Here is an 18,983-nt window from a genome sequence, read left to right on the forward strand (position 1 = left end):
AATCAAATATTTCCAAGATTTACTGAGTCTTTAAGCTCATCTGCCTTAAATGGTAGATACATTGTATCCAAAGTGTTTCCTTCAATGTAAATGGATTAAAATTTTGATAGTAGAAAATATCAAAAATCATTGAAACCTGGGGACATGCATATGAAACCTAGTATGCCCCCGTAAATGACCCTTGTTATAGCACAACCTCTTGGGAAGAGAGGTGCGTGTAGGAGTGTACGCAAGTGTAAATGAAAGCATGGAAATGGTACTGGATTCTCCAGGATTATGCAGGATTACTGTCCAGATCATTGAACCTCTTATTTGTGATTTCCAAAACTAGTGGGACAAAACTTTAGCCAATGAATCCAAATGACCAGTTAAAGAAAGCCCCTTAGAGTTGATGTAAATTAAATTGGAAAAAGAAAATTTTACAAACCTCTATAGTTTTTTTTTTTTAGGGATTTTTGTGTGTGTGTGTATCTTTCAAAGCTGGAAGGAGAATTAGGCTAATTTAGACAAACATTGGGTTTAACACAGCTACATTCCCTTTATGAATTTTTTTAATTAGCTGTATTTTTTTAAACAAAAAAAACTAAATAAGGCCACTTCTTTTTGACATCCAATAAAAGAGATTACAAGAGAATATTTAATTACAAATTTTTGTTTTATAAATTTATTATCTGTATTTAGAAATAGCATACCACAACACTAAAGGTTTTCTAGTTTAATCTGTATTTCTGAACAATGATCAATCAAGTAGTTATAAATTACTGCTCTTCTAGTTATGAAATCTCCATGCTAATTTAATTCTGTGCCATCTATATCAATATAGTTATAAATCTGGGGGTTGATTTACATCGCTATTTTAGAGACTTGGAGCACCGGCTTTATAAAAAAAAAATAGCAAGCAGATAAACATTTTTCCACACTGAGTTTGGCTGCCAGTTGAAAAACTGGTTCTTCACCAGAGCTGGTATCCTTCTAATATTGCAGGGATTCTCATAGCATTTTGTATTGATTTTTTCATATTTTGAAGCCCTTTTCTAGGAGATTCATGTCAATACTTTATAACATTGTGAATATTTTTGACTGATTCTGTGGGAATTTAATTTAGAGTGATGGTTTCTTATTGAGATCTTTATAGAGCTTACAGAACTAATCATATTCATGAATAGTTATCAAGTAATGAGATACAATTGTTCTCACTTTAAAGGTGTCAATATCATTCCTAAACAGAAGTCATTTCCTTGATGCATGAATAAAGTATATTTCATATGCATTTATTTTGTATTTATCTTTCGAATTTACATTCCAGGGTCCTCCAGGCCCTCCAGGTCCCCCTGGTACATCTGGCCATCCTGGCTCCCCTGTAAGTATAGGCCTTAGTGGCTCTTTCTTCTTCATGCATATTATACCTCGTTAATAGAAATTCCTGCTTTAAGTTATCCATTCCCAACATGGATAATCCCAAATTAAGTAGATCAGTCCTAACCAAGAAACTGAACATTCCTCTATAGATGCTGAAGTTGTATTTTTAATACCCTTCCAATAACAGCTATTAGCAAGTAAAACCTTGGTCATATTAAACTGCATTTAACTTACATGTTATGTGGCTTCAAATTCAAAATGATTACATTGAAAATGAATTTTTTTCAGATCAGAATGAAGTTAATTTCTTCCATTCCATTCCATTATTTCATATTAGATGGAATGGAATGGAATGGAATGGAATGGAATGGAATGGAATGGAATGGAATGGAATGGAATGGAATGGAATGGAATGGAATGGAATGGAATGGAATGGAATGGAATAAATTAACTTTATTCTGATCTGAAAAAAAATTGGTCAGCCTTTACAAGCTGGAATCAAATTAGCTACCTACATTCTCAAATCCTGATTTCTTACTATCTTCAAGATGTAATTGAATCATATGAAGATTATGTTGTTTTCAAAATATTTAAATATTATTCAATCCTCTAGGGTGCTCCAGGATACCAAGGTCCCCCTGGTGAACCTGGACAAGCTGGTCCTGCAGTAAGTAATGATTAAATCTATATTTAGTAAATTAAAAATTCCATATAGAAACCACCTTCAATTTCTAAAACATAGTTATTCTGACTCTTTGCAACCCTATAGGGCAGAGTAGAACTGCCCCGTAGGGTTTCCAACGATCGGCTGGTGGGTTCCAGCTGCTAATCTTTTGGTTAATGGTCAAGCTCTTAACCACTGCACCACCAGGGCTCCAAACATATTCATTGGCTCCCACAAAGTATAGCTTAAATGTAGAATTAAATTTTAAAATAAAAAATAGTATTTTTATTACAGTTAAACTAGTTTCTAAGATCTCTTGAGCTCTTTTAATAGTTTAGATATCTTAGTGACATTCACTTTTTAATTCCCTGGCTCATTAGCCATCAGAATAGCCCACCTCCTAGTGATGATACAGATCCTTTCTCTATTCAGTGTAGATCATTTTCCTCTAGATTTACCCAGTTCACCCTTCTATGTAGTCTTCTGATATGTCGTTTTAAACTTAATTTGGTGGAAATAAGTGTTATCTAGCAGAGACCTCCAGGAGGACATGCTGTGTAAGTAAGCAAGTGAGGTGGAATTAGATTAATTCAACCTTTCAAACTATTAAGAAATACTTGTCTTTAGCACATTTGGATTTATAAATACAAGCACATGTAAGATATAGATACATAATGCTTTTAATTTCCATTAAGATAAGTTTAATAGACAGTAAATATTAGATATAATATACATATAACATTAACTCAGCAAGTATCAATTTTGCGAACAACATTGAAAGTATTTTCCAAAAGAAGACTTCCTCTGGGAGCACTCATAATATGTAAAAATAAGTTAACATAACAGAAAAAGCTACAAATATATTTGTTTTTGTTTTTCCGCTGCCGTTGTTGTTGTTTTTTAATTATTTCCTTATTTTCAGGGCCCTCCAGGACCTCCTGGTGCTATAGGTCCTGCTGGTCCTGCTGGAAAAGATGTAAGTGTTCAAGGGTTGCACGTAGATAAAGCAAAGTTCAACTTGGAATATTCTAAATAGCATGTACTGTTTGCCAGAATGTCAGAGGGAAAACCTTATTCAGAAAATTCTTGATGTCTTAACATCTTAGCACATATTAATCTTTGAATATCTGTACAGTATTTACATAGCGAGATATATCATTTATTGAATTCCAGACTAATAGAACCTCCAAATGTGCTTCTTGACTTTCTCAAGAGGATTTAGCCAGTGAATATATCACTTAACTGGAGCAGAAATAAATTTCTTCTCTCTGCCTCTTATAAAGAAGAAACTTTAAGAACTTGAAATATCTATACTTTATGAACTTGAAAACTTATAAGGATCTTTAATATTATGCCATTGAATATTTCCCATTTAATTTCGAATGGCAAAATTCTTCTCACTAGGCTGAGGGATAGTTGTAACATGCCAGTGAGGAGGGATGTCTGTATTATCCCTTCACAAGTTTATACCAAGGTGAGAGAAGCCCTCATTCCATCTACTAAGAAAGTAGTCTAACAATTGTACCTTTAGCCCAACTATTTTGTTGAACCGTTGGACATAAAAGCATAGTTCCTAATTGTCTACGATGTATTTTCTCATACACAAGCACCTAGTAGTCTCTATTTCTCCACCTAGGGGGAATCAGGAAGACCTGGACGAACCGGAGAGCGAGGACTGACTGGACCTCCAGTAAGTCTTCAGCATCCAATAAATCAGTTGGGGCAATCACAGTTATCTTAGCTTGAAAATTATTATATAATTAAATTGAATTTCAAAGTAGAAAACATTTTATTACTACATCGTGATTCTATTTGAAGGTGGATTAATACTTTTTCTATTAATTATTTTTAGGGTCTCAAAGGTCCTGCTGGCATGCCTGGGTTCCCTGGTATGAAAGGACACAGAGTAAGTAGAATTTCTACTGTGATTATAAGCTCTCCCATTTCACTATCTTTACTTGTCTAACCAATTTTACTGGACAATTCAGCATGTCTCCAAAATGGTTGAATCTGACAACCAATTTGCTATTATTCAAAAAATTATTGATGTCATACTAACCTTTCAATGGATGCACAGTATTCCCATAGAAAAATAAAAGTCTACCAACTTTATTTTTACCAAACCAACTAGTTATCCTATGCAAAATGATTGTGCCAATTTTGTGTGAGTGTATGGAAATCACTGGGAAAGAGTAATTTAATTTTCTTATCATCACTATTAGAAAAAATGAAAATATTGAAACTAGCAACTTTATCCTGTGCTGTAACATTAAGTAGATTCAACCAACTAAGCCAAAAATCTATCAATGTAATAGAAACAAGACTTCTGAAGCTGAAGTTTGTTACTCTATAGTTAAGGCACCTTCAGATCATTATCTTTTTGCTATGAAATAAATGTCAAATGTCTTCAATCCATTTAAAACCATTTTAAATTATTTAAGTCAATGTCGAAAATTTTGCTATGTGATAAAAACTAGTTATGAAACATTCAATGTAAAGTTTATCAACCATTCTAGATCATTAACAGATATTAATAATTTTTACTATTTTTATGCAATTCTTAGGGCTTTGATGGACGAAATGGAGAAAAGGGTGAAACCGGTGCTCCTGGATTAAAGGTAAATCACAATAAAATAATCTTATCATAAGTTAGTTAATTTATAAATCTTATAGCTATAATTAAGATTCATATTTTGGAGTTTAACTTTTTCTGAACTTTGCATTTAAAAAATGGATGATGATGACTAATCGAGGTATTCCATTAAAGCTTCTGTAAAGTTAAATTAAAGTGGTTAGATTAGAAATTATTGAGCATGCCATTGTGGCTTATTGATCACTTCTGTTTAGTCCTCAAGTTTTTAAAATGCAGAAATAGAGGTTTATGATCAATAAAATTAAGTGCTAAAAGAAATGTGATTTGTTAAAATGCACCTTTTTCTTAAGTTCTGTAACAGTTTCTTCATAATATATTGTGTCTAAAAATCTATAAAGTTACCTTTTATTGCATAAAATAATAGCAGAGTTCATGTTTCTAGGGTGAAAATGGTCTTCCCGGTGAAAATGGATCTCCTGGACCAATGGTAATTATGCTTCTTATCATATAATTGTCAGTTATATTATTAATATCCCTACTCACAGATCAACTGTTCTCATAGGCTTTAAAGTAAAACCATACTTTTAATTTTACTCCACAGGGTCCAAGAGGGGCTCCTGGTGAAAGAGGACGACCTGGGCTTCCTGGAGCTGCAGTGAGTATCATCACTGATGTTGTCCACTTACAACCCAAAAAGACAGATTAAGAATCTCAGCCAGATTTCCAGGCTGTGAAAATCTGCAGGAAAATGTTGTTCCTATAAAATCATACCCAAAATAACCTCTGTAAGATTTTGACCATAAATGTAGATAAAATAGTATGTGTTTTATAATTAGTACCTTTGTTTAGGGGCTTTTTAAAATTTTAACTTTGCATATATTATTACAGCCACGTATTCACATTCACTTCTTTAAACACAGAATCTAATCCTCATACATTGCTGTCTAGATCAGAATTTTAATAACTTGGCTCAAAAAATCTATAATTAGTAAGTGGATTTTAATACACTTCAGGAAATTTTAACTTAATTGAGCCAAAATTTTAGTCAAAGTGTTAGCTGTGACAAGCCCTTCAGAATTAAGAAGATATTTGAGACAATCTTCTCTTTTTTAGGGGGCTCGAGGCAATGATGGTGCTCGAGGCAGTGATGGTCTACCAGTAAGTACCTTTTTATCTAACCCTGCTTTGCTCCAGAGCAATGGGAGATTATGCATGGTGGAATATATATCTATTTTAGTTTCTATGGTGGCTATCTTTAGATATATATATTAATTTCATTGTAGAACCGACACTCTACATTGTCAATAAACACCAAATTGCAATTGATACTGATCCATAAACAAAACCTAGACTCTGGTATTCTTTACTTGACCAATCATTAGCATCTGTGTGGTGCTTACAATGTTAGTTAATATCCAATATTGGATATAACAATTAAAAAGCCCTGAAAAATAGGTAATAATATTATCTTCATTTTATAGATGAAAGCACAAAATCTCAGGACTAAGTAACCTCTACAAAGTCACAGAATTCATAACAGAAATCAGAGAAAATTCAGATTTTCTAACTTTAGATTTCACTGTTTTTATTTCACTATATTGTTTGTCCAAACAATAGTCTTCCATGAATAATGAATACCATTCTGCATAATTAATCTGCATAAAGGTCTTCTCTTTATTTCTTATGGGTTTTCTTAATTAGTAGTGTTTAATTTACTTGATTAAGAGCTCTAAAATTTGTATTTAACTTTTTAGGGTCCCCCTGGCCCTCCTGGAACTTCAGGATTCCCTGGTTCCCCTGGTGCTAAGGTAAATATGTATTTCTGTAGGAGAATAGGAGCCCTGGTGGGGCAGTGGTTAAAGCACTTGGCTGCTCCATGGGAGAAAGATGTGGCAGTCAGTTTCCCTAAAGATTTACAGCCTTGGAAACCCTATGAGAAAGTTGTATTCTACCCTAAAGGGTCACTATGAGTCAGAATTGACTCGACAGCAGGGGGGTTTTCTGTTTGTTTGTTTTGTTTTATAGAAGAATATAAAATATATCTTGGAGACAACAGAAGATTTTGAATTGTTTCTTGCAAAAGATTTTTGTTACCAGTCAAAAGGATACCTTTTATTTACATAGATCTTCAAAGTCCTATTCTTGATTCTGAAGTGGGTATTATCCCCAGTAGTCAGCTTTTCTGCTAGTGCTTCTATTTCCTTCTCTCTATTTTTCCTCTTCTTTCTGGGAGGTAGAGATAACACAGTCATACACATGTTTGCCATTTTTCTCTGCCTTCGTGATTAATGACTCCTTGCTACAGCTGCAGTATATAGTCATACTGCTTCAGCCTATGGGGGATGGGTTTAAACAGGACTGAAGAGAAAACTGGCTTACTGATTTGAAGTGGCAAAGGAAGCTGACCTCTTAGGGTTTTATCCCTTAGGGTGAAGTTGGACCTGCAGGGTCTCCTGGTTCAAATGGCTCCCCTGGACAAAGAGGAGAACCTGGACCTCAGGGACATGCTGGTGCTCCAGGTCCTCCTGTAAGTAGCAAATTTGTCAATTGAGAGACCGGTCTACGCTCATGCAAGCATATGTTTCCATGTTGCTGTCAGTTAAAACTGCTTCTTGAAAAAAATATTGATTAGTGTTCTGCAATGACTCTACTAGCTGTGATACTGATTTGATTGGTACTGAAAATAGTCATTTTTGAGGGTTGCATTCTTCTGGAATTTATGAATTTTATGCTTATATGACACAGAGTAAAGCGAAGGGTGGATAAATTATCCAACACTTTGGAGAACGTGTCCTGAAATAATTACCAGTCAGAATAATTAAGGGAAGAAACAAGATCAAGAAGCTCTCCTATTAATTTATTATGTGATAATTTAGACCAAGTGCATACTATCCCTAATTTATTTAGATAATAACTTTCTTTGCCTGTATTTTTATAAGGTGTTCTGTAGTTGGAGAAATCAACTACAAAGCATCACGTTCACCAGTAAATTTATTTTATCAACATATAAACAACCTCAAATATATATGTACTACTTACGTTATTATTGATATATTCTTCTTTTCTCTAGGGCCCCCCTGGGAGCAATGGTAGTCCTGGTGGTAAAGGTGAAATGGTAAGCTGGCCCCACACACCACCCTCATCCACACATAGATTCTTGGCCAGTGATAGATTTGTGATGTTTAGGTTAGACATTCAGAAAAGAACAAGTTTGGTTAATGTTAGTGTTACTGGGTTATTTTTAGGGTCCTGCAGGCATTCCTGGAGCCCCAGGACTGCTGGGAGCTCGGGGTCCTCCTGGACCACCTGGTACTAATGGCATTCCTGGACTTCGAGGCAGTGCAGTAAGTTGCTTATCTTACCTTTGTTGCCTAAAATGTGTGATTTGTTCCCCAACAATAATAGAAATTGCAATTATTTTGCTCCTGTTCTGCTGAATTTATGTTGATCTCACTCTTTTTTATAACTGAAACTTGTGTTACTGGTGATGATTTTGTTAACCTCTCCTCCCTGTTTTAAGCCAAAATTTCATTTCACTTAGGGTGAACCGGGTAAGAATGGTGCCAAAGGAGACACAGGACCACGTGGTGAACGCGTAAGTATTCCACTACCAGATTTGGTTATTTCTTAGAAAAATTTGATATAATTGGAAAGTAAACAGGAAAAAAATTGCAACCAAATTCAGTCATCATTCCTTTATTTTGGCATCCTTTCTTAGGGTGAAGCTGGTTCTCCAGGTATCCCAGGGCCTAAAGGTGAAGATGGCAAAGATGGTTCTCCCGGAGAACCTGGTGCAAATGGACTTCCAGGAACTGCAGGAGAAAGGGTATGTTTTCCTGGAGGCATTTAAAAGAAAAATGTAATCACTGTCATCCATATAAACTTCACCTTCAGCCAACTATCATTTGCCTTAAGATGAGTACCTAAGCCCAAATATTGCTTTAAAAGATTTTATAGCATATGAATATCTATATTGCCACTGAAGAATTACGGAAAACTTTTAATGCTTTGAACTAAAACTCTTGGCTTTCATTATTCCCAGGGTGCCCCTGGATTCCGAGGACCTGCTGGTGCCAATGGCCTTCCAGGAGAAAAGGTAGATAAGTTTAATTTCTACTTTCCTAAATGCTAGTACCACAAGTTAGCATTTTCTTCTCTAAAGTTATTCAGGAATGAAAACTTTTAATTTCTGAAAGAAATACATCAGAGTTTTAAAAAATAATTCACTGTGTAAAACAGTAATTCCAACCCCTGCTCATTCACTTTCCTAGCTTTATAACTAAAGTCAGTTTCTCAGAATCCTTATACATCAATTGGGAATCATTTATCTCAACATCATTGAAAGAGTATATAAACTAAAATTCCTGAAAGTTCTTTGAAAACTCTGAAGTGCTATGCAAATACGATTTCATAGCATCGTCAAAGACAGTTGACTTTATATGCACAGATATATATTGGTAAACCCATTAAATATTGTTTTCTTTTTCAAAACACATTATATTCATTATAGTCCTCTTAAGATTTTTCCAATATGGCAACATAAGCTAATAGATAACGGTGGTTTTTATACATAGTGTGTCAGCAGCACACCAACTCTCTTTCAGAGGGAAATGAAGTTCTCTTGTTGTCATCTAAATATTGTCAATGTCTAGGTCAATGAAGCTATTTTAAACATCTGTTTCTTCACTTCAACACTTAGGGTCCCTCTGGAGAACGTGGTGGTCCAGGTCCCGCAGGCCCCAGAGGAGTTCCTGGAGAACCTGGCCGAGATGGTCTACCTGGAGGTCCAGGAATGAGGGTGCGGTGAATTGTTTGTAGGAAAGACACTTTAATATAGTAAGAACAAAAGTGAATGAAGAAGGATCAAAGATGACCTAAATCAGACTATACCTTTCGTAAGGCTCAAAATAAAGAAAACTTAAGCTAGGATAGGTGGAGAAAGAACAGAAAATAAAACATTTGACTAACACACTTAATAAACATTAAAAAATGCGTACAAATAAGGGGTTACACATGCAAGTGAAAATCTCAAAAAAATTTTTAATAAACATATGTTTATTAAAAAAAGATATAATATTAAATCAATGTGACTGACTGATTTCTTTAATTCAGGGTGTGCCTGGAAGCCCAGGAGGTCCAGGCAGCGATGGGAAACCAGGACCTCCAGTATGTACCTTTTAAGAATCTCATTTTACTGATGCAATGAAATATGGAATAAATATTTTGGCCTAGACCTGAATATGTATTTTTATATTTTGGTAAGATGTTTATTGAACCTTTATGAATGTAATTTTTTCTCATTAGGGAAGTCAAGGAGAAAGTGGCCGACCAGGTCCTCCAGGCCCATCTGGTCCCCGAGGTCAGCCTGGTGTCATGGGTTTCCCCGGTCCTAAAGGAAATGATGTGAGTTTCTTTGTTAACTTCTTAAATACATAATTATTGGAAAAGGCCTTTTAATTTACATATGGGAAGGTAGATATGGCCAAAACTTGATCTCCGCCTCAAAGCACAGAAAAACACATAAAAATCAAAATGCCATGTGACAAGGGGGCTAAAATACTTTTTACAGAATTCTGCAACATTTACAGATACCTAGCTCTAGAAAATCACCATGAGTCAGAATTGACTTGATGGTAACCAACAACAACAAGCTCTAGAAAGTAGTTTTCAGTTGTAGATGTATGTGTGTGTGTAGAGGAGGCAGACCAAAAATACAAGAGAACAATATGATTGGTTATTTATTCTTGGGAAATTAGTAAATACTGGGCACTTCTTCTTTAGGGTGCTCCTGGCAAGAATGGAGAACGAGGTGGCCCTGGAGGACCTGGACCTCAAGTATGTGGTTTTTATCAACTTATTTCTTGCATTCTAATGAATGCATTAGTCTCTAAACTTATGATCTCTCTCCCTTATCTTTGTTTTCTTGGATTCTCTATTGTTTCACTTTAGGGTCCTGCTGGAAAGAATGGTGAAACTGGACCTCAGGGTCCCCCAGGACCTACGGTAAGTTTACTCATGTAAATCAGGGATTGATGTGGGGTGGAGACAGGGCAGAGGGCAGGCTTCAGGAATTATATAATCTCTGACACTATATCATTATCGCTCACCAAAACAATTTTGGAAAGTGTCTATTTAGTTAACTAAATGCTAACATTAAATAAAGTTTATGTTGTACAAGTCTGCCTTGTATCATTCCCACAAGCCCAGACTCTCCCCCCTCTTCATGCCATTACTTTTTAAATTTAGCAATGGGCCTGCTGCAATACATAGACTAAATATGAAAGGATATTTAATAGTGGAGCATCTCATTATATTTTTCCACATAGGGTGCATCTGGTGACAAAGGAGAATCAGGACCTCCTGGTCCACCCGGAATACAAGTAAGAACTTATTATTTAATTATATATTACCCAGAATATTAAGCACCTGCTTTTACCAGACTATTAAGTACTTCCTTCTTATATCTTTATTTGTTAATTGAGTGTTCAAATTTGTTGTTAAACTAACAGATTACCATTTATCTTAAGCTTAACTTTTTGGTTTGTCTTTCATCTTGAAATAAAACTGCAGGCAACGTTAATAGATGGACATATTTTCCATGTTGATTCCAGAATTATTGCATGAATGTTATTAAAAAATAATTAAACTCATATAATCCTATATGTTTTCACTACATATAAAATCACATAGCTAAATCCACCTTGCCACACTCATTTATTCCTTTTTATATGCAGCAACAAAAAGAATAGAGTGAAAAGGACTTACGTTTGTAAGATAAGGTAGTCATGTCTCTGTCACTGGATTCTGAGTAGCACAAATGTTCTACCACTAAAAAAAAAAGGGACCTCTAAAACCATTTTTAAAAAATAAGTTGTAGAAACATGTTTACACCTAAGAAGCTTTTCTGTAAGCAATTCTTTAAGTGATTATGCAGTACAAATATGATTCTTTGTAGGGTTTGCCTGGTACTGGTGGTCCTCCAGGAGAAAATGGAAAACCTGGTGAACCAGTAAGTTGCATGTCGTTATTCAAATCTCCACAACCATAAAAATGAATAGTAAGCATTTATTATTAACTTTTACATTTTTTCTTGCCATGGTATCTGAACTTTTAACATTCAGTATTGAAACATTCATTATGAAAACAAAGAGAATATTTAAATGGTAGCTATTACATAGAGTTTCAATTTTACTATAAAATAAAAAAAATAAAAAGGCATTAAAAAAAGATACATACCTTCAAGATTTGACAAATTGTACAATATGCAAACAGGTCATATGCGCATTTTACTTATATCTTCATAACTTGAATTCTCCTTACATAGGCCTAATCATATAATGCCCATCTCTTAGGGTCCAAAGGGTGATGCTGGTGCACCTGGGACTCCAGGAGGCAAGGTAAATATTTCAATTTAGTCTCTAACTTCTTCAGCAAGGTATAGAGAATTTGATTAGTGATATATACTTATTATATCAAACCAAAATACTCATTTTAGAAGAGCACCATTACAAATGTTTGGTGAATCCAGTTAAGGAAGCTCAAGACATTTCCAATACATTAAATTTGCTTCATCTGGAAAATCCAATTCTGTGACATTAATAAGCACCACAGAATCAACTGTGGACCTGAAATTTCAAATAGAAAATCATGCCAGTATATTAATTCTATAAAAGAAAATTGTTTTGGTAGAAGAACTTTAAAAATACACCCTTCAATCCTGGAACTGAACCCACTCTCAGAGATAACTTTCAGCCAAACGATAGGCCTGTAAAGTGAACAATAACGCTCTTGAGAAACTTGCTTCTCAGAACAATCAACCACACTAGACCAAAGGGCAGCATTTGCCCCAAAACAAAGTTCAGAAGGCAGGGAGCAGCAGGAAAGATGGGAGTACGGAAACTAGGAACTTGGGGAGGAAGTGGTAGAGTGCTGTCACGTTGAGGGGATTGCAACTAATTTCACGAAACAAAATGTATATAAATTTGAATGGAAAACTAATTTGCTCTGTAAACTTTTGCACAAACCACAAGATGTTAAAAAAAAAGGGGGGGGGGCGGGGAGGAGAAAGGGAGACCTTCAGAGCAGACCAGGACCCAGCCTGCAACTTGGAGTCAAATCCAGCTAAGCCCACTCTAGATCAGCTGAATCCCAGTCGACCCATAGACATAGGAATGAGAAATAAATACACATTGCAAATATATATTAAAAAACATGCTCTTATGAATAAAATAATAATAAATGCTTCAAAGATAGTTCATACTCAGACAGACCAGGTATCAAAGTTTCCTTGATTAGGTTCATTCTTTCAAGTTTCTAGTTCCCACTAAGCGGAACAGTTTATTGCGAATAACTATAAAAATTTCCAAATTATTCAAAAATAAACATTGAGAATATAATTGCCCTCATCAAAATAATACAGTTTAAGGTGTTTTTGTTTTCTATCTGTTTGTTTGTTTGTATCACCACTTTGGTTTTTCTAATATGGGTATTAAATTTTCCTACTACAGGGTGATTCTGGTGCCCCTGGTGAACGTGGACCTCCTGGACAGGCAGGGCCTCCAGGAGTTAGAGGCGGAGCTGGACCCCCTGGTCCTGAAGGAGGAAAGGTAACTCCACAGAACCCAATTAATCTAAATTTTAGAAGATGCATTACATTTCCTTCTTGTGATTTAATATTTCTCCATTCATTTCAGGGTGCCCCTGGTCCTCCTGGGCCACCTGGTACTTCTGGTTCTCCTGGTCTACAAGGGATGCCTGGTGAAAGAGGAGGTCCTGGAGGTCCAGGCCCAAAGGGTGACAAGGTACTGACTTGGTTTCTCATTATTGTGCAATAAAACTGACTTTATGGGTTAAAGGATAGCAACCCTGCTGGGAAATAATCTATGCTCAAAATTAATGTTATCATTTTATGCTCTGTGAAATTTGAAATGTATTCTAGAGTGATTATCAGAATGCCTAATATATTTCACAGAAAATTTTAAAAGAGTTGCGCATCTTGGCAGATTTTAGCTGAGGAGATTTATAATCTTATTAGAGTTCTGGTGGAGCAATGGGTAAGCTCTTGGCTTGGCAGTTCAAACCCACCCAGCAGCTTCAGGGGAGAAAAACCTGGTGATCTGCTTCTATAAAGATTACAGCCTAAAAACCCTATGGGGCAGTTCTACTCTGTCACATGGGGTCACTAGGAGTTGAAATTGACTTGATAGCAATCAAAAACAACAACATAATCTTATTAGATTGCCTTTTATTTGACAGGGTGAACCTGGCAGCTCAGGTGTTGATGGTGCTCCAGGGAAAGATGGTCCAAGGGTGAGTATTCACACATTTACATTGGAGAGAAATAGCCTTTATCTGTGTGTTAAATGGAATAGTCCATTAACTCAGCTGTTTTCTTTTTTGATACATTAGGTCACAGTTTACCACCCCTGGGCACTAAAAAGACCCACATTAAATTAAATTGTTAAATTGCCTGGTTTTTATCTCTCACTACCTGATAGTTTGACAGTGATCTAAAAGTAGAAAAATCTCAAAGCATGATAAAGGTTACAGGATAAAGTCATAAGGAGTCACTAAAATTCAAAATGGTCAATTCTGCTCATTAAGAAACTGTTTATTTTCAAATGCACTGTAATCCTGTGGTATATCCATACCAGGGAAGACTATTTACCAATAAGAGTAAATGGGCTATTTATATATACAACAGCTTGTATGAATATTAAAGAAATTATGCTGAGAGGAAAAAAAAGGCAATCTCAAAAGGACACATAATGTATGATTCCCTTCATGTAATATTCATGAAAGTATATAATTTTAGAGATATAGGATACGTTAGTGGTTGTTAAAGTTTAAGGATGGGGGAAAATGGTGTGGCTTGGCTATAAAGGTATGACACAAAGGAGACTTGTGGTGATTGCACAGTTGAGTATCCTGATTGTAGTGGTGGTTGTGTAAGGCTACACAGGTGATTAAATTGTATAGAGCTATGCACACACACTCACACACACATACACATGAGTGTATGTATAACTGGTGAAATCTGAATGAACTCTATGAATCATGCCAATGCCAACTTCTTGATTTTGATATTGTACTATAGTTGTACAAGATGTAAACATTGGGGGAACCTGGGGGAAGGGTACAAAGGACTTCCCTGTATATTTCTTTTTAATCTAATATGAATCTATAACCATTTCGAAATAAAAAAGTTAAAAACAAAACCATGTTTTAGTCAACTCTATTCACTTTAGCAAATATCTTCTAGATATGACTATAGCAAATAAACATGATAATTAAGCCATTTTATAAATATTATATTGACTGCAATTCCCTTAGAGAAATTCATAAATACTCCTGACAGGCTAGATGCATAAGAGATCATCCCAGTTAAAAAAAGAAAAAGATGCCTAATACATCATTTATGAAGTATAAGGAAAACTTTAATATTGAAAAATATTCCTGTAATGGTACTTTGATTAGATAATTGAAACATTTTAAAAACATATCAAGCAGTGGGATAAAGCAATGTATTTTAATTTTTATAAGATATTACTGTAAGATCTTGCATCACATCCTCTGTAATAGAAAGAAAAATGAATGAATCAAAAATTGCTGCTGAATCCATATTGTCTTATAGGGGCATCCCCGTGGATTCCTACATTTACTAAGTTCTGTATTATTTATCCTCTGAGTGAAGAATATACCATTGAAGCTATGAAACAAATCACATTATGAAGTTTAGTAGATGAACAATATGTCTTTACACTCCCTATTTGGTTAACATGAAAAATGATGCTTTTTATAGTCACAATTAAAAATATACTTCTATTTTCTTTAGGGTCCTGTTGGTCCCATCGGTCCCCCTGGCCCACCTGGACAGAATGGAGATAAGGTAATGCTAACCAGTATGTACAAATGGAAAGAAAATGTTTTTTACTTTTTGGATGCAGGGTGGTGGCAATATTTTTTTTTTCTCTTTTTTTTTTTTAGGGTGAAGGTGGTGCCCCTGGACTTCCAGGACCACCTGGAGCTCGTGGTGGCCCTGTAAGTGTTAAAAAACATTTTCAACATATTATTTAAACCCACACTGGTAACAGCTACCTGAGTTTCTCTCCTTAGTATTTCTGCCTGAAGAGTCCCTAACTCCCAGTTCTGGGTACTGTCTTTAGGGGCCAAGTGACATGTAAGGGAAGGTTAAATTTCTTTTATTTAAAATTCACTGGAAAGAATTTTAAATCATACCTTCTTTCCTATGTAAATCCTGAAAAAGAAACATGGAAATTGTACAAGCAATATACATTCGTTAATAAGTATTTCTTCAACCTTTAGGATCTATGCCTGTGTTTACTTCTAGATTTAAAATTCTCTGCCTTCAGGGCTTTGAAACTCAGGATAGATAGTTAATATTTTATTTTAATTAATTGATTTCTCAATGAACTCTTTTACCATATTTTAAAATACTGATATTTGGGGGAGGTATCTAATTAAACTTGTTTAAACATTTCAAAATTCTTAAACTATTATTCTTGCAATTAAGATCATAGAGGGCAGAAAGAATAAATGATTTTGATGTTTTCGACTCCTCATTTTGTTGTCAAATGGGAGTCTTCAGAAGTTAAACTATATTAGTTAGCACTGCACATTTCCTGACTAAAGGAAAAGATAAGATGATATATGAGATGTGTGCTCACTGTAACTAATAAGGGTATTTTTCCTGCAGGGTGAGAGAGGTGAACACGGGCCCCCAGGACCTGCTGGTTTCCCTGGTGCTCCTGTAAGTGTGAACATTCAAACATACATGTTACACAGTCCAGAGTCACCATCTTGCTAAAAAAAATGTTTTTTTTTTAAGTACCTAAAGTATTAGTCAAGTGTAAGTTCTAGTTCTACCTTAGCCGCACATTCCCTGTGGGATTATTTTATTTCTTTACCACTATTCTTCCTCTTTAAAAGATGAAGGTAAAAACCCCTGCCCTGCCTTTATGCCTAGGTAATGAGTCTAAAGCACCACCATAAAGTTTTTTAGTTATAAAATGACAATGTAATTAAAATGTGCTCTAAGCCGTATCATTTTTAAATGTATTTACCGGCACAGACCCTATGGAGCACAGTTCTACACTGACACTCATGGGATCACCAGGATTGAGAATCAACTGGACAGCAGCTGGTTTGGTTTTGGTGTACTTCCACACGTATAAACTTTGGGGAAACTTTCTCCCTGTGACAAATAATATACATCCCATACTTTATTACAAATTTACTTTCAACATGGAAGTATTTTGATTAACTTTGTTTTGCCATGTCTTCAGAGAGCCTTTTTTTCCTATAACATTTCAACATCCGTGATTCTGAAGTATTCTACATTCTGAAGAAAAATAATGATAAGCCAAGTGTGTCGTAAAGGGTGTTAGCTCACAGGGTGTTGCTGTTTCCGAATGTAGGGACAGAACGGAGAGCCTGGTGCTAAAGGAGAAAGAGGTGCTCCTGGTGAGAAAGGAGAAGGAGGCCCTCCTGGAGCCGCAGGACCCTCTGGAGGTTCTGGGCCTGCTGTAAGTGTTCTCCCTTTCTCTAAGCCTTCTAATGGAAAGCACTTAGGTTTATCAATCATTTAATACTTCATACTGAGATCACTTGCCATAGCGGCAAGAGTACAATCTTCATGATAATATACTCCTGCTTTAAATCTTCGTTCCAGCTGTCTAGATATGATTTCACTCAAGTTATTTTAGCTCTTCATAAAATTACTGTTTTTCCAAGGCTTAAAGCTTGTCCCAAATTTTGTTTTTTTGTGCTGCTTTCATAGAATTGTTTTTCCTATACATTCCTTATAGGGTCCTCCTGGTCCTCAAGGTGTCAAAGGTGAACGTGGCAGTCCTGGTGGTCCTGTAAGCATTGATTCTCTTAAACTATTATTGGAAAGCATTAATTGATATCAATCTGCATAAAAACTGCTTTAAAGACACTAGAGCCCTAAAGAGGGTATGAAGTTATAATCACTCATAAGTGAGTTATATATAAATTCAAAAGGGAGAAAACAAACCATAAATTACCCCAAGCAGAATGCTGATTCTACCATATTTCTTATACCTAGATTTAGTAGATAGTCATTTGTTCTACTTAACTTTTGAAAATAAAAAATATATATATCATTTTACAGGGTGCTGCTGGCTTCCCTGGTGCTCGTGGTCTTCCTGGTCCTCCTGGTAGTAGTGTAAGTGCTTTTAAAGTATTTTCTATAATACATTCCAGAAAGAGCATTCATATGTGTACAGAATAAGAAACTTACATATTGATAGCTGTTTTTTCAATAAAGCCCTTATGAAATTATTTGAAAGTAGGTAAAAGGGAGAAGAAAAACAAATTTACCTTTTCATTATAAAGTACTCAAGTTTCAAACAATTATTTGTAGGGTAACCCAGGACCTCCTGGCAGCAGTGGTGCTCCAGGCAAGGATGGGCCCCCAGGTCCTCCAGGTAGCAATGGTTCTCCTGGCACCCCTGGGGTGTCTGGACCAAAAGGTGATTCTGGCCAACCAGGTGAAAAGGGACCACCTGGCCCCCAAGGTCCCCCGGTGAGTAGTTTTATTGCTCTATTGATTGACAACACTTTTTTTTTTTAATCATAAATTCTATAGAGGAAAAATATAGTCTGTAAAGAAGAGCTGAGATGTCCTTATTTGTCACAACAGGGAGCTCCAGGCCCACTTGGACTTGCAGGGACTACTGGATCACGTGGTCTTGCAGGACTTCCAGGCATGCCAGGTGCTAGGGGAAGTCCTGGCCCACAAGGCCCGAAGGTAAGTATAGTCATTTTCACTGAGTTCTTGTTTTCCTTGATAGCCTTCAGAGATCACTTAACCATAATAAGTATGTCATGAGCAAGTTTTCCTGTCATAGATGTAAATTATCCAAAAGATGACCTTTTTAATTGGTAGTTTCATATTTTTGAGAAGCAAACATATTATTAAAAGGCTCCAGAACATGAAAACAATGTACAACTTAGACCAGCCTTGAATATAAAACAGACAAATCAATATCACAGAACAATATCTTGCCATCTGAAACACCTTTATTAGGAAAATTGTGAGCATTCTTCAGTTTGTTGACTACTGGTGTCAAAGGGGAAAATAATGGTAGCTTATAGAGCTATAAGGAGCCCCTGGTGGTGCAGTGGTTAAGGGTTCAGGTTGCTAGCCAAAAAGTCAACAGTTCAAATCCACCAGCTGTTCATTGCAAACCCTATGGGGAAGTTCTATTCTGTCTTATAGGGTTGCTACGAGTTAGAATCGACTAAATAACAATGGAGTTGATAGAGCTATAAATGCCTTTGATTGATGCCACTTATCCATCAACTCAAGTCATTTTGCTCTCT

General features: G+C 35.6%; 1 protein-coding gene across 1 annotated transcript in view; it reads left to right on the forward strand.

Annotated features, from left to right (window-relative positions):
• Positions 1-18,983, forward strand: part of COL3A1 (collagen type III alpha 1 chain) — a 43,453-nt gene that overhangs the window by 15,592 nt on the left and 8,878 nt on the right. The window contains exons 6-40 of the mRNA XM_049887657.1: positions 1,307-1,360; positions 1,973-2,026; positions 2,946-2,999; positions 3,660-3,713; positions 3,876-3,929; positions 4,588-4,641; positions 5,059-5,103; positions 5,218-5,271; positions 5,730-5,774; positions 6,371-6,424; positions 7,045-7,143; positions 7,687-7,731; positions 7,862-7,960; positions 8,158-8,211; positions 8,335-8,442; positions 8,659-8,712; positions 9,316-9,414; positions 9,729-9,782; positions 9,921-10,019; positions 10,398-10,451; positions 10,566-10,619; positions 10,943-10,996; positions 11,572-11,625; positions 11,969-12,013; positions 13,124-13,222; positions 13,310-13,417; positions 13,872-13,925; positions 15,451-15,504; positions 15,603-15,656; positions 16,333-16,386; positions 17,054-17,161; positions 17,444-17,497; positions 17,770-17,823; positions 18,022-18,183; positions 18,301-18,408. Coding sequence (XP_049743614.1) covers positions 1,307-1,360; positions 1,973-2,026; positions 2,946-2,999; positions 3,660-3,713; positions 3,876-3,929; positions 4,588-4,641; positions 5,059-5,103; positions 5,218-5,271; positions 5,730-5,774; positions 6,371-6,424; positions 7,045-7,143; positions 7,687-7,731; positions 7,862-7,960; positions 8,158-8,211; positions 8,335-8,442; positions 8,659-8,712; positions 9,316-9,414; positions 9,729-9,782; positions 9,921-10,019; positions 10,398-10,451; positions 10,566-10,619; positions 10,943-10,996; positions 11,572-11,625; positions 11,969-12,013; positions 13,124-13,222; positions 13,310-13,417; positions 13,872-13,925; positions 15,451-15,504; positions 15,603-15,656; positions 16,333-16,386; positions 17,054-17,161; positions 17,444-17,497; positions 17,770-17,823; positions 18,022-18,183; positions 18,301-18,408 — 2,403 coding nt within the window. The remainder of the gene's footprint in view (positions 1-1,306; positions 1,361-1,972; positions 2,027-2,945; positions 3,000-3,659; positions 3,714-3,875; positions 3,930-4,587; positions 4,642-5,058; positions 5,104-5,217; positions 5,272-5,729; positions 5,775-6,370; positions 6,425-7,044; positions 7,144-7,686; positions 7,732-7,861; positions 7,961-8,157; positions 8,212-8,334; positions 8,443-8,658; positions 8,713-9,315; positions 9,415-9,728; positions 9,783-9,920; positions 10,020-10,397; positions 10,452-10,565; positions 10,620-10,942; positions 10,997-11,571; positions 11,626-11,968; positions 12,014-13,123; positions 13,223-13,309; positions 13,418-13,871; positions 13,926-15,450; positions 15,505-15,602; positions 15,657-16,332; positions 16,387-17,053; positions 17,162-17,443; positions 17,498-17,769; positions 17,824-18,021; positions 18,184-18,300; positions 18,409-18,983) is intronic.

This window comes from Elephas maximus, chromosome 6 (assembly GCF_024166365.1).
Source record: "Elephas maximus indicus isolate mEleMax1 chromosome 6, mEleMax1 primary haplotype, whole genome shotgun sequence".
Lineage (NCBI taxonomy): Eukaryota > Metazoa > Chordata > Mammalia > Proboscidea > Elephantidae > Elephas > Elephas maximus.